The following is a 16382-nucleotide window of genomic DNA, read 5'->3' as shown; positions in this document are numbered from 1 at the left end:
TTGTTATTTCATGTTGTCTTTGAAATACAAAGTAATGAGATGTCATTGAGTGAACTATTTTGAAGTTACAGAGTCTCTGCTGGTGTCAAGTTGTATATGGATAAACAAGGAACCACCAGACAATGAGACGCATTTACAAGTGAAACAAAATATATCATATTACTAAATGAGATCATTAGGGCGACCATGAAACACTCCAATAGTCATCACCAACACTGTCATTCCGAAAACCTGTATCGCAATTTTCTCGAAAGATATCAAAAGCTGAATTGGATGCAGCTCTGAGGGTTACATTCTGATCAGAATTGACCCATGTTTCAAAAATCTACTTCTCAAAACCCACCTATAATAGAAACATGCCATTCAAGGATGAAGGGATCTTAAGATGCCAGACCAAAACTTTGAATTTGATGACCCCAAGATGATTTCTATGAGGGTTACCAGAACAACAACATTTATGAAAGTCAGATGACCTTAAAAGCCATTTGGCCTGTGTTTAGATAAGTCTGAAATTTAATATGGCTGCCAAGACTGCTATATTGAAAAAAACACACATTAAACTTCATAAGTAACACTATTGAGCTAAAAATCGAGGATGAAGGGGAGGAAGCCGATAAAGTGTTGCTATTTTTGGACCTGGTCGAATGTTCAACAGAGCAGCCTTAGCGGCCATTTTGTAATATGATTGTAAAATTATGGTTTCTCTTAACAACATCTTTTTTGTTGACTTTTCAGATCAGTTCGAAATCCAAAATGGCCGTTGTGACCGCCATCTTGAAAACATAATTTAAACTTCTTCCTCAGTTCTACTGGTGTCATTGGGCTGAATTTTTGTGGTGATGTTAGGAAACTGAAATGGAGAGTATTTTATTCCTTTATTGCGTAAAAAACTGTTCCCACTACTACCACTGCTGGTTATATAAAAGTCTTTATAATAAGATGACTAAATCTTGTTATTTTCTGCTTCATCAAAACAACACCTATCAGAACCCATTATAACCGAATTAGCAAATGAAATTCTTTTTTACGATCAACTACAAAAATGGCAAATGACTTAGATATTTGTCAGTTATCAGTAAGACAGAACAAATACACAACAAATGCTTTCGCGTAAATTAATAACACACACACACTCTCTCTCTCTCATCATTTTTTATAACTCGATATATTGGTATGATGGATTTGTCGCTTGTATTAATGATGCATTTTGAAGAAATATGCTGTAATGATTTCAGTGAGTGCCATTTTATGTTGACATAGGGTGGGGGCTATTGGCTATAAAATAAAACGCCTGTTTCATGACTTTAACATTCGACATACACAAACCCAACTCATTTGCATCCTCCGGGATTGATTTACTTGGTCAGAACACATCAGGGCATGAAATAACTTTTTTTAGAAAGTCTTTTATTGTCAAAGTTTGTCGTTTTCAGTTTTCTTTCTACTGTTTCAAACATAATCGCGTTGGAATTTCAGCGTTCCGGACCCGTATTTTTGTATTGTTTCAAGTTTCGTTAGCCTGATATTTTGACGGTTTGTTTTGAATTAAACATTTTGAGTCCGTGTTTTATCGTTTAATTTATAAACGAAATCAATTTCACCGTCCATTTCATCATTGCTGATAAGCAAATGCTACAAAAAGTATCCAATCCGCGTCCATGTTAACCTCGAAATGGATGTTTCCTATCAATCAAAATGGCGTGATATTGTTTCATGAGTCACTGACCAATCAAAATTCATTGAAGAGTTTCATTGCTTTGGAGCATGCGCGAAATTCAAAATTTTCATTTCTAATTACTGTCGTCTGCACAAAAAAAGACAGCCATATTTGAAACATTTGAATTACCTAAGACGGGCAAAAGTGGTTCAATGAAAACCATTTTCCCGAAAGAAAACGACGGTGGTATACAAGTGTTTTAAAGCCGACAATAATCAAGGAAAGAAGGTAATTTATTTAACCTTTTTTGTCAACAAAATTGTTAAAAACAAGATTCTTCTGAAGTTTATAATGCAGCCTACTGGTGTTAGAGACGCAGATATGCCTTTCAGAGATTGTACAAAAATACACACATGTAATAAGCATCTTTTAATAGAGAATTTGATACAGCAGAACCAAATAATGAATTAAACTGCATCCTGTAATTGTTTCGTTTATTTCTGGGGCTCGTCAGTGATGTCTGATACTGACACCTAAAAGGCGATAGATGAAAAGCAAATTTTATCGGAAAAATGTAATATGATAAATGAATCAATATATACAAACAAACAGATGGAGAGGAACATTAAGTTCATAATACATTTTATAACTGACAACACCTCATAATTTCAAAGGACGTCACGTGCGATACTTAAGCGGAAGTCACGATTGCATAATACCAGCAGTTTCAAGGAAATTAGATTCACAATACTTTTATCCCGTCAGTAACCAGCATGTCGACACATTGGAGTTTGTATACAATAGCTGTCGTTTTACAATAGGAATACGTGTCTTGTGATTTTAACTTTACTTTCGTGATACTGCTGGTAGACTCTCCTAATTGAACCTTGATTTTAGGACTTGTATCCACTGAAAATGTTGTATTAAACTAGGTAAGTTTTTCTGGTGACACAATTTATAAAGATTTAACTTAAACACGGTCCTGAGTGTCCTGTATATGGTCGTCTGCTCCATATGCCGGTATAAGGAATACACGTCTTTTCCAAACCGAGACGTGTTATGAATCGTAAGTATTCTTGTCGATGTCAATTTGAAACCCAGCAGTAAACATATATACTTGCTGAGCATAAGTTAACTAAAAGCGTTTTTGTTCTGCAGTTTGTAATATAGATTCAAATTTCTATCTCGTTGTATATGCATGTGTAGGTACAGGGATGTATATGTTTCTTAATCATATGAACGATAAATTTACTCAGTCGATTTCCCCCAAATGAAAGCATAATGTATATTGAAGACATAAAGGCATTGAAGGAGACATTTGACTGCCGTATCATTATAGCCTATCGATGCATATTTCATGAATAAATGCCAATTAACACACACCCAACCTTACATTGCTGTCCTCCCCTCCCCTTCATGGTTCCTGCATTGTTGTCCCGCTTTCTCTTACGTTACTCCCCATCCCCTACATTGCCCCTACATTGTTGACCAACCCTCCCTTACATTGCCCCTACATTGTTGCCCCGCCCTCCCTTACAATGCCCCTACATTGTTGCCCCGTCCTCCCTTACATTGCTCCTACATTGTTGCCCCGCCCTCCCTTACATTGCTGCTTTGTTGTCCCGTTCTCTCCTACGTAACTGCCACCCTCTCCTATACATTGCTCCTACATTGTAGCCCCGCCCTCCCTTACATTGCCCCTACATTGTAGCCCCGCCCTCCCATACATTGCTGCCTTACACTGCCCAACATTTCTACTCTTCTCTCTCCACTGCATTGCTACCTTTTACAGCCCTTCCCTCCCCTAAATTGAAGACCAATCCGCCACGATCATGCTGACTATGATTTCTCTACGTTGCTGCCCTCCCCTCCTCTATATTGTTGCCACGCCTTACCTTATTTTGCTGTCTTGCATTGTTGTCTCGCTCTCCTAAATTGCAGCCCTCCCCTACCCTACTTGTTCCTACATTGTTGCCATCCCTCCCCTACATTGCAGCCTTCCACTGCCCTATGTTTCTACCCCTTATCTCCCCTGTATTGCTGTCCCAACTTTTCCTACATAGCTGCACTCCCGTTCCCTAAATTGTTGCCCTTCTCTTCTCTATATTGCTACCCTTTCCTGCCTTATTTTGGTGTCATACACTCTCCTAAGTTGCTGGCCTATCGGTCCCTTATATTGCTGCCTTACCATCCCCTATATTGGTATCTTCCTCTCTCTTACATTGCGTTACATGAGAATGTACGATGCTAGTGTTACAACTCCGTCCAAAAAAAAAAAAGTGAAAATATTACATCTCCGTCAAACTGAGGAAGAACTAGATGAATGTTACATCTCCGTCAAGCTGAGAAGGACTGGGTGAATGTTACATTTCCATAAAAACTGATGAAGGACTGGGTGAATATTACATCTCCGTCAAGCTGATGAAGAACTGGGTGAATGTTACATCACCGTCAAGCTGATGAAGGACTGGGTGAAAGACTGGATGAATGTCACATCTCAGCCAAACTGAGGGAGGACTGGGTGAATGTTACATTTCCGTAAAACTGAGGATGGACTGGGTGAATGTTACATCTCCGTCAAACTGATGAAGGACTGGGTGAATGTTACATCTCTGTCAAGCTGATGAAGGACTGGGTGAATGTTACATCTCCGTCAAACTGATGAAGGACTGGGTGAATGTTACATCTCCATCAAACTGAGATGGACTGGGTGAATGTTACATCTCCGTCAAGCTGAGCAAAGACTGGATGAATGTCACATCTCCGCCAAACTGAGGGAAGACTGGGTGAATGTTATATCTCCGTCAAGCTGATGAAGGACTGGATGAATGTTACATCTCCGTCAAGCTGAGAAGGACTGGGTGAATGTTACATCTCCGTCAATCTGAGAAGGACTGGGTGAATGTTGCATCTCCGTTAAGCTGATAAAGGACTGGGTGAAAGACTGGATGAATGTCACATCTCAGCCAAACTGAGGAAGGACTGGGTGAATGTTACATTTCCGAAAAACTGAGGAGAGACAGCGTGAATGTTACATTTTAGTCAAACTGAGGATGGACTGGGTGAATGTTACATCTCCGTCAAACTGATGAAGGACTGGGTGAATGTTACATCTCTGTCAAGCTGATGAAGGACTGGGTGAATGTCAAGCTGATGAAGGACTGGGTGAATGTTACATCTCCGTCAAACTGAGATGGACTGGGTGAATGTTACATCTCCGTCAAGCTGAGCAAAGACTGGATGAATGTTACATCTCCGTCAAACTGATGAAGGACTGGGTGAATGTTACATCTCTGTCAAGCTGATGAAGGACTGGGTGAAAGACTGGGTGAATGTTACATTTCAGTCAAACTGATGAAAGACTGGGTGAATGTTACATCTCCGTCAAGCTGATGAAGGACTGGGTGAATGTTACATCTCCGTTAAACTGAGATGGACTGATGAAGTCAAGCTGGGACTGATTATGTTATATCTCCGTCAAGCTGAGAAGGACTGGGTGAATGTTACATCTCTGTCAAGCTGATGAAGGACTGGGTGAATGTTACATTTCCCTAAAACTGAGGAGAGACAGCGTGAATGTTACATTTTAGTCAAACTGAGGATGGACTGGGTGAATGTTACATCTCCGTCAAGCTGATGAAGGACAGGGTGAAAGACTGGATGAATGTCACATCTCAGCCAAACTGAGGGAGGACTGGGTGAATGTTACATTTCCGTACATCTCCGTCAAACTGATGAAGGACTGGGTAATATTACATCTCCGTCAAACTGATGAAGGACTGGGTGAATGTTACATCTCCGTCAAACTGAGATGGACTGGGTGAATGTTACATCTCCGTCAAGCTGAGCAAAGACTGGATGAATGTCACATCTCCGCCAAACTGAGGGAAGACTGGGTGAATGTTATATCTCCGTCAAGCTGATGAAGGACTGGATGAATGTTACATCTCCGTCAAGCTGAGAAGGACTGGGTGAATGTTACATCTCCGTCAATCTGAGAAGGACTGGGTGAATGTTACATCTCCGTTAAGCTGATGAAGGACTGGGTGAAAGACTGGATGAATGTCACATCTCAGCCAAACTGAGGAGGACTGGGTGAATGTTACATTTCCGAAAAACTGAGGAGAGACAGCGTGAATGTTACATTTTAGTCAAACTGAGGATGGACTGGGTGAATGTTACATCTCCGTCAAACTGATGAAGGACTGGGTGAATGTTACATTTCCGTCAAGCTGATGAAGGACTGGGTGAAAGACTGGATGAATGTCACATCTCAGCCAAACTGAGGGAGGACTTGGGTGAATGTTACATTTCAGTTAAACTGAGGATGGACTGGGTGAATGTTACATCTCCGTCAAGCTGATGAAGGACTGGGTGAATGTTACATCTCCGTCAAGCTGAGCAAAGACTGGATGAATGTCACATCTCCGCCAAACTGAGGGAAGACTGGATGAATGTTACATTTCCGTAAAAACTGACGAGAGACAGCGTGAATGTTACATTTCCGTCAAACTGCGGAAGGACTGGGTGAATGTTATATCTCCGTCAAGCTGAGAAAGGACCTGGTGAATGTTACATCTCCGTCAAGCTGAGAAGGACTGGGTGAATGTTACATCTCCGTCAAGCTAATGAAGGACTGGATGAATGTTACATTTCCGTCAATCTGAGAAGGACTGGGTGAATGTTACATCCCCGTCGTTATGATAAATGATGGTGCGAATGCTTCATTTCCGTCAACTTTCAAGTTCTCATCTGAATCACACAAAAAAACTTGTGAAATAGTTATTCGATCGGTCTAGTCTCATAATTGTCCCTGAGATGTTTAATTCTCATCTAAATCACAAAGCATTTATAAATCAGGGTCATTCAATGGTATATTTCTCATATGGGCCGTGAAAAATGCTGTAAATAGGAGTCATCCAAACTTCATTTCTCATTTGAGTCACGCTCATGCATGTAAATCATAGTCACTCTAACACTGAATGCTCATCGGTGTCAGAGTAACTAATACGGTCTTCTGTTTATGCACAATTTCTAACCAATATTTAATCATTTTGACGTTTTCTTAAATCTAAGGAACAGACAGTCTCATTCTCAATAAATAAAGTTGTTTTGAGTAGAATCATTTAACTCCAATTAGCCGCTTACAAAATTTTAAGTGCAGATTTTCTATCGCCATCGCCGAATAAAACATAACACTACTTTTTATAGGGGATCTAACATATCGCTTGGAGATCTTGTATCTTGCATGTATCTATGTGAGATCATCTGGAACACACGCATATTTATATCTGATAGATCTTGTAATATATCTGTCTATATATCATATATGTGAGAACTGGTGCCTAATATATATATGTATAACTTTCTATTTTTATATTCTAGAGTCTAACACCAAATCTCCAACCCCTAGAGTCCTAATTATTCTGATTTTCGATCGACTTTTTTACTGTGTCCATTCGGACTACTACATTCCTAGAAAACAAAAGAACAAAGCTCATTTTGAATCTTTTATAAAGCGAAGCAAAGATATGAAACACATCAGCCTATGATGATTCCCGGAAATGGGGGAAACACATTCGTAGAGGTCCCGCTAGATATGACGGTGTCCTGAAGTTCGCGCGCCAAGTGTAACCAAAATGCTTCGCGTGTAGCGTACATTCGAGAATTAATTGTAATATTGGTATCAAAGTCAATATAATGTTGATGGTCAAGGTCATACTTCGACCACACTGGACCGTCCACTACTGATATAGGCAAATTAGGATTTCTGAAAGAAGAAAAAAAAGACAATTTCAAGTTACAGCTATTCTTTCAGGTACGTACCAGACATAATGAAATTATTCGCGTAGAATGAACTAACAGTGAAGTCTGCTTCGCCAAAGTTAATAGGCAGACTACAGCTCCGAAATCTGGTTGAGTTACTCTCAACATTAGGATATATAAAACATCCAATGAGAGGTCATGCTCTGGTGACCTTTCGAATTAGCCAATCAAATTACTGCTTTCCGAATCTGGGAAGTGAATTATGGTAGTCAAAATAGCTTTCATAATCCTATAAAATGTGAATACACCGTTGTACATCGCTAATATACTTTGGTATTTGATATATTTCATTAAGAAACGTTTACTGTCACTTTGTAACATGAATTTTTTTCTAGTGTTTTTTGGATGCTTCCTTTGTTCTCACTTTGATGACGTGATATGTGATATTCATAAATGTCATAAATTACCTTGCAGGAGTCATCGACGAAATAAACCCTGGGATGTATAATATAGAAGCATACGTCCCATTGTCATTGGCATTTGCTTTTTTAATGACAACAAAGTTAATCTTACCATTTACATGTTCTCTTTAAATCTAACAAATGTTTAGTTCCAATAGCGGCATTTATACATTTGATAATCTCTTACTGACTTGTTTTAGTAAACACTATACCAAATTAAAAGAAACAACTTTTTTGGGTGACCGACCTTATCTCGCTAAGTGTCAGTACCAATTTTCGTTATTACTCGCGAAACATTTTTCTTGGCGAGAATAGATTGGTTACAGGTAGTTTTAGTAGTTTTTCTACTGTTTTTCTTGAATAATAACAAATGTAAACGGATAAATAGATAAACTAACCCTGTCTTGGCAAAGTTTGTCCAATATGTCATCATGTTCGTGGACAACATCCTCTGTGTTGCGGTCACGTGATCCGGATATTTCATTGCCGTTTTCAAAGTTCCAGCTGGAAAACCAAATACGTACGGGATCTCCTCACCATGTTGAGCGCCCTCTATCCAATCAGATGTTTCGATGTATGAGGAATGATGGGAAAACTGGAAGAGATAGGTAGAAGCACTATTTGTGATTTCTGAGTGGGTACGCGCCGTGAACAGTGAGGGAATGAAGAAAAAATGATCTGAAGAAATATCCAGAAGTTCGTGAAGAAATGTTGTATTTTGGTTAGGAGGTTGGTTCCAATCCTTATAGAGAAACGCTGCAACTTTGTTTAGTGTGGCGGATGTGTTTCCGAGGCGGTCTGCCAATAGTAACGGCATTACAGTTTCTTCCAAGATTTCACCTGGATTCTTTGACGGAAATGATTTGTTTATGTTCTGTATGTATGGCAACAGTGACGCTGATGTGATGAATCCACCGTCCCCTTTGTTTATGCCTGTGATGACGTCAATTTCAGAAAACCAATCTCTTACCTTTCGAGGCATGGCTCTTTCTGGAACGAAAGCTGCAAGTGCGTCTATGAATACTATTTCGTTATCAATCACCGGGGCAAACTCTGTTCTAAACAATGTTTCCTTCGGTGTCCCCACCCTCGAGTGATCGATGATTTCTTGAAACGACTTTCCACGCAGACACCTTACGATTGCTGCAGTATTCGTCAAATCTGGGCAACCAAGTGATTTTCCAATGACCCTAGTATATCTTGCAGATTTATCACGACTTTGAAATGCCCATGCGCTATTGGCACTTCCGCTTTGAACTATTATCCTCTTCATTAATCCTCGGTTGCCGGGGTACATTGCTTGATATACGGCACTTGCTGCGCCGGCGGATTCTCCGAACAACGTCACTTCCGTCGGATTTCCTCCAAAAGAATCAATGTTATTGTGTATCCATTGTAAGGCAAGATGTTGGTCCCATAGACCGTAGTTACCTTTGGTGTCGTCATCATGAGTTGCTAGGAAACCTAGAGATCCAAGTCTGTAATTAATTGTTATTACGATCACATCCCCAAATGCTGCTAGATTTTCACCAGAATATATCCCAGACTGACCAATAATGTATGCTCCGCCGTGGATCCAGAACATAACCGGAAGTTTGCTAGCACTTGAGGATGTCACTTCCGGTACAAATATATTCAACGTTAAACAATCTTCAGAATAGTTGTTTTCACCAGGAATCCACATACTCGCCATTTTGTTGTCTTGAGGGCATGCAGGCCCAAAATTCAAAGCGTTGAATACAGTTTTGAAGTTCGACATAGGAACTGGCTTTCTGAATCTCCGTTCTCCGATAGGTGGTTTGGCATAAGGAATACCTAAATATTTCCATACTTTTGTGCCGTTTCCTCGACCATCAAAGTTGGAAAATCCGCTAAACCCTGTTATGGAGCCTACAGATGTTAACACAGTTCTTTGATCTCCATATGCCCAACTACTACAGAGAACAAACAATACATATTCAGCAAACATGACTACAGAAGTCTTTCCAGTATTGACCAAATGACCACAAACCAGGCCGATAGGAAATAAATCAACGCCAGTCGAGGTCAAACGGTGACCTTCTCTGTCTTATCTATTACTGTAGACTGAAAATTAATCCTCACGTAGTCTTCAAGATTATTTCCATAAGTCATCATAGTTATATACCTATAACTTTCCTTTCTTGGTGTCTTATGTGTTTTCTGTCCATGTTTGTTTTGTTATCATTCTTGCTCTGTCTATTTTTTCATCTTCTGTTTTTTTTTTTCAATTGGACAAAAATAATTTGTTTATAAGCTGCAATTTTCGACCATTTAAAAAAATCAGTTTCATTTTACCTCATTACGTCTTTGGCACATTGATCTTGGCTGGATTGATGTATTGGGCGGTTAAGTATTAACTTATTTCCATGAATATGAAATTGGATAACTTATATTTTAGATTTAGGAATGGTTAAGAGAGCTTTCCTTTTTCGGAGTCCGACCTGAATCATTTATCATCAGCTTGAGATAATGTGTCGGTCGCCCTTTGATTCAAGCTAAGTTTAAACGCTTTAATTATCAATCCGTCCACAGCAAGGGCTTTCGCATTGGGGTGGCGTTGTACTAATGACGTTTCACTGAACAACATAAGGGAGGCCCATCGCAAGCTATCGGAATTAATTGAAGTTATTATCTTGCCCAAAGACACAACCATGATAACACAGGACGGCGCGTGACATCAACTGTGATAACACGACTACCTTGCTGACGAGCTATCGCGGACTCTGATTTTGAAGAACACGAATGCGTATTTCACTCGTTATTTATGCTAAAGATATGGACACAGTGCGCTTATACGGCAGGAATATTTCGACATTTGATTTGTTTTTTAGCGGAGAGAAACAGCTTATTTCCGTTTAAAACAGATTAATACAGTGGGCGGAATGAAGCATTTTATTAAAATAGAGGAAACAAATGTGTCTGCTTTGAAAATGTACTTCTATCCTTTAGTTTCGTAATGAAAAAAAGGCGGTAGGGGAAATGACATTATTTTTTTCTCTACAAGTAAGTTCTGTTAAGCTGCGATTTATTAATATGTAAGGAGAAAAAAGTTGTCATTTCCGTCTGTTCATATCTATATTGAGATTAAAACAGGGCGCGGAATTAGCATTTTATTGAAATAGAGGAAACAAATATAACTGCCTTAAAAATGTATTTTTATCCTTTAGTTTCGTATTGAACAAAAAAAGGGTGGGGGTAGGGGAAATGACCTCCATTTTTTCTCAAGTAGTAGTTCCTGTTAAGCGGCAATTTATTAATATGTACGGAAAAAAGTTGTCATTTCCGTCTGTTCATATCTATATTGAGATTGAAACAGGGGGCGGAATTAAGCATTTTATTGAAAAAAAGGATACCAAAATGCCTTTCTTAAGAATTTATTTCAGTCTTTGGTTTCGTATTTTAAAAAACACACTTAACGATGTTTAATCGTTGTCTACGAGTAGTCTCTGCTAAGTGGTAATTGACTTGGTGTTACACAGACGGCGGTTTAAGCCCAAAAAGTAATACGAGTTACCTCCCTTTATACGCTAACGTTGTGGTAAGCGGTTATCAATTGAACATTGATTAATCATTAAAAAACTAGTTTATCAGAAAGCCCAAGATTAAATTTAAATTTTGAAAAGTTCATATTTTGTATTGAAATAATTAAGCAAGCTATTGGAGTCACGTGAAACAAAGGTCGAGATGATAAATTCTCATTTTTATATATTTGTCTTCGAGGTTCCGAGATACAGTTATTTTGATCAAGTAAATTGTATGTTAACATTTCCAGAATCAAATATAGCACGATCGAATGTTATCAAAATCGAAGATTCTGCGATATCTTGTTATAAATTATGAGACTGAATCAGTTTTCTTTCTCATATTTACAATATCTACATTTAAAACAAATACTGACTGTTTTCTGTTTTAAGAGGCCCTTTCCCCAGCATGCTTTAACTTTTCTTTCATTTCTTTGTACATTTATTCGATATAAAAAAAACACCGGTCAATGAGGTCACCAACAATCGGTATTGTTGGTTTAAATAGCCAGCGGTATTTGCCGCTAATTAATTACAGGACAAACGATATTACTAAGCGCAATTTTTAATTTAACAAAAAACATCCGTCGTTAATTGTCAATATGTCAAACGTATTCCTAACCAATAATTGATCAATACAGTAAACATCGTCGGTGATCAATACAGTAAACATCGTCAGTGATCAATACAGTAAACATCGTCAGGGGTCAATACAGTAAACACCATTCATCGTCAGTGATCAATACAGTAAACATCATTCATCGTCAGTCATCAATACAGTAAACATCGTCAGTGATCAATACAGTAAACATCGTCAGTGATCAATACAGTAAACATCATTCATCGTCAGTCATCAATACAGTAAACATCGTCAGTCATCAATACAGTAAACATCGTCAGTCATCAATACAGTAAACATCGTCAGTCATCAATACAGTAAACATCGTCAGTGATCAATACAGTAATCATCGTCAATCATCAATACAGTAAACATCGTCAGTCATCAATACAGTAAACATCATTCATCGTCAGTGATCAACACAGTAAACATCGTCAGTCATCAATACAGTAAACATCGTCAGTGATCAATACAGTAAACATCGTCAGTGATCAATACAGTAAACATCATTCATCGTCAGTGATCAATACAGTAAACATCGTCAGTGATCAATACAGTAAACACCATTCATCGTCAGTGATCAATACAGTAAACATCGTCAGTGATCAATACAGTAAACATCATTCATCGTCAGTGATCAACACAGTAAACATCGTCAGTTATCAATACAGTAAACATCGTCAGTGATCAATACAGTAAACATCGTCAGTGATCAATACAGTAAACATCATTCATCGTCAGTGATCAACACAGTAAACATCGTCAGTCATCAATACAGCAAACATCGTCAGTGATCAATACAGTAAACGTCATTCATCGTCAGTGATCAATACAGTAAACATCATTCATCATCAGTGATCAATACAGTAAACATCCTCAGTGATCAATACAGTAAACATCATTCATCATCAGTGATCAATACAGTAAACATCCTCAGTGATCAATACAGTAAACATCATTCCTCGTCAGTCATCAATACAGTAAACATCCTTCATCGTCAGTGATCAATACAGTAAACATCATTCATCGTCAGTGATCAATACAGTAAACAGCATTCATCGTCAGTGATCAATACAGTAAACATCATTCATTGTCAGTGATCAATACAGTTAACATCGTCAGTGATCAATACAGTAAACATCGTCAGGGGTCAATACAGTAAACATCGTCAGTGATCAATACAGTAAACATCGTCAGTGATCAATACAGTAAACAGCATTCATCGTCAGTGATCAATACAGTAAACGTCATTCATCGTCAGTGATCAACACAGTAAACATCGTCAGTTATCAATACAGTAAACATCGTCAGTGATCAATACAGTAAACATCGTCAGTGATCAATACAGTAAACATCATTCATCGTCAGTCATCAATACAGTAAACATCGTCAGTGATCAATACAGTAAACATCATTCATCGTCAGTGATCAATACAGTAAACATCATTCATCGTCAGTCATCAATACAGTAAACATCGTCAGTGATCAATACAGTAAACATCGTCAGTGATCAATACAATAAACATCGTCAGTCATCAATACAGTAAACATCAATCATCGTCTGTCATCAATACAGTAAACATCGTCAGTCATCAATACAGTAAACATCATTCATCGTCAGTCATCAATACAGTAAACATCGTCAGTGATCACTATTCGTTAGTATAGGTCAATATATCAAAAAAATTCGTTGTCAGGTTTTGATGTGTTTGATTTTAGGAAATATGTCATAGGCGTTGTAGAGGTGTTAGTGATGTTATTTGACGCCACGATTGAAGGGCCTCGGCGCGAACATAACTATCCAGTGTTTGATGTAACTATTCTTTTGGTCACTGCTTCCTTAAGATTTCTCAGTATGTATGTTTACACACACACACACCCTCACACACACACACACACACACACACACACCCTCACACACACACACACACACACACACACACACACATACACACACGTATATATATATATATTTAACTCCCACAAAACGCGTTGTGGGATAACATCAGACTGGGCTCACTCCGTCCATTTGTCCGTCCGTCTGTTCGAGGGACATTTACTGGTAACATCTTGAAAACCGTTCATTTGATCTCGACCAAACTATGTACCAAATATATAAGGCTTGTGCCCTATTGTGTCCTTAAGTTACCCTGGATACAAATAAAAAATAGAAATTTTACTGTAGACATGCATTAAGAAATATCTTAGCCCTGTATAACATTGAAATGCTGTTAAATGTTTCAAAAATAACTTTTTGTTAAAATTGCTCCCGTTTCTATTACATGTATTTGTCTGCAACTTCTTCAATTTTAAAGCGTAATTTAAGCTGTAAAATATTTCTTTAATTTAAATTTTTAAAAATATGGATTTAATGCCAGACATGATGGATCGGTAAGGAACCTACACGCTCCCACAAATATCGTTAATAACTGAAATGATATTTTAAAAATACAAAAGAAATATGATATGACCTTAAAACACCATTAAAAAGCCGTATGCAAGACATCACACCAAACACTGCCTTTCCCATCCTAGTAAAGGTCGTAGATTCCGACATAGAAATATATTGATCTTGGACAACATATGCATGATAAAAAAACGATTAATTAAGGGCCATTAGGAAGGGTTTAGCTCCTGAGATTAGATACAATTTTGTGTATGTTAAGTGAGACGAGGACAGTATCGGAAAGTATTGGTGATGTCTGACAAGGAGCGCTGTACCGTCCGGAATTCTAACACTTTGTGAAATGGGTTGATCTTCCTGTTCATTATAACCAATATCAAATGGTAGCATTGATCTCGGCTGACACGTCCTCAGATCCAACAGCTGACAAGCAATATTTTTGTTGTCGCGGAGCCGCTGATGGATTAGCTATGTCCTTTTAATGAAAGTGATTCAACGTGTTCACTGTTTTCGAACTTAATTGGTTGGCGATGAGTCGGTTTGATAGAGATTTCCTTTGGTTTAGACTTCGCGGTTGTCAGTTTTGAAAAATAGAAGACACCGGGCTCTTAAAATGGACTTCATGTTTGTGAGGGATGACTCTCGGTCCCCCCGACAACGAACCTGAATAGATTGTATACATGAATCTCGACACCCGTGCGGCTGAGTAGTGTTTCTCTATGGTGTATCGGCATCAAAAAGCTAATTTTGCACTCGACCAATTCAAATAGTGTCAATTTGGTTGCTAAAGAAAATATGTCTCTAGGTATTCTCTTTTCAATTTAATCCTTGAACAGTTTCAGCATTACAGTAGATATATGGCAGAATGTCACAACAATACTGCTTCTATTTATATAGCTGACAGATACCTTCATTGTGGAATGCTGTGCATATTTTCACTATCTGTATCGTTGTCTTTCTTTGATTTATTAACTATCAATCATTCATACTAGTAAGGTTAACAGAATGACTAGTTTTTAATATGAAAGTTACATTGAGAGAAAGCCTTTTGTCCTGTAGAAAGATTTTCACCGCAACAAAATTAGTATGTATGGAATAAGTTACATATTTTTATTAAACGATGAAATATTTTTGTCGTTCAAAGATTTATTCTATATCATATCATAATTTTGTAGCTTATAAACATCCTCTCTGAACGTCAAACCTAATATAAAGGATCTCTTGTGTCCCTAGCTGTGTCCATTCCTGTTTGTAGTCTGATCAGTGAAACAAAACGGACGACAGGCGGCCATCTTGGATTTTGACAGTTGAAGTTTGTTATCGCTATTTCTTAAACAGCACTGAACGATATTTCTCAGACGTAATATAAAGGATCCCCTCTGTCCCTAGCTGTATCCATCCCTGTTTTGAGTCTGATCAGTGAAACAAAACGGCCGACAGGCGGCCATATTGGGTTTTGACAGTTGAAGTTAGTTATCACTATTTCTGAAAAAAAAAAACACTTGAAGGATGTTTTTGAAATTAGATATACATTTTTTTATCCCTTGCTATATACATTTATTTCCGAGTGTGATCAGGATAACAAATTGTCAATGCTTGTTATATATCGGATAGAATTTTCTCAAATGCCATATGTGGGTTTACCTGGCTTCCTTGTTGTCTCCTTTTGATTTTGGTTCGGGAAAACAAAATGAGTGTAAGGCAGCAATCTCGGATGTGTAAGTTTAAGCCTATTACCGCTAATTCTTGTGAGGAGGAAAGAAGAGAAAGGACCCAACATTTAAAGAACATGAAAAGCTAAAACAATGGTGGGCACGGAGATCCTTCTGGAATGTCTTGTTTAACCAATTGAAAGGTCGGAAGTTCAATGTCCTTGCTGCAGATGCTGGAAGTTCTTGCGACAGCTTTCCAAGGTTGAGCACATATGCAGTTT

General features: G+C 38.2%; 1 protein-coding gene across 1 annotated transcript; it reads right to left on the bottom strand.

The window, feature by feature from the left end:
• Nucleotides 1–7198: 7198 nt before the first annotated feature.
• LOC132553841 (neuroligin-4, X-linked-like) lies at nucleotides 7199–9853 on the bottom strand. The gene is made up of 2 exons (XM_060218124.1): nucleotides 8283–9853; nucleotides 7199–7427 (listed from the first exon to the last, which is right to left on the bottom strand). Exons 1-2 carry the CDS (start codon nucleotides 9851–9853, stop codon nucleotides 7199–7201), a joined length of 1800 nt encoding a protein of 599 aa, XP_060074107.1.
• Between the last annotated feature and the right edge of the window lie 6529 nt (nucleotides 9854–16382).

This window comes from Ylistrum balloti, unplaced genomic scaffold, assembly GCF_031769215.1.
Source record: "Ylistrum balloti isolate Yb309-2 unplaced genomic scaffold, AGI_CSIRO_Ybal_v1 Utg370360, whole genome shotgun sequence".
Lineage (NCBI taxonomy): Eukaryota > Metazoa > Mollusca > Bivalvia > Pectinida > Pectinidae > Ylistrum > Ylistrum balloti.
The sequence above is the reverse complement of the archived record's forward strand: the minus strand, read 5'-3'. Positions and strand labels throughout refer to the sequence as shown.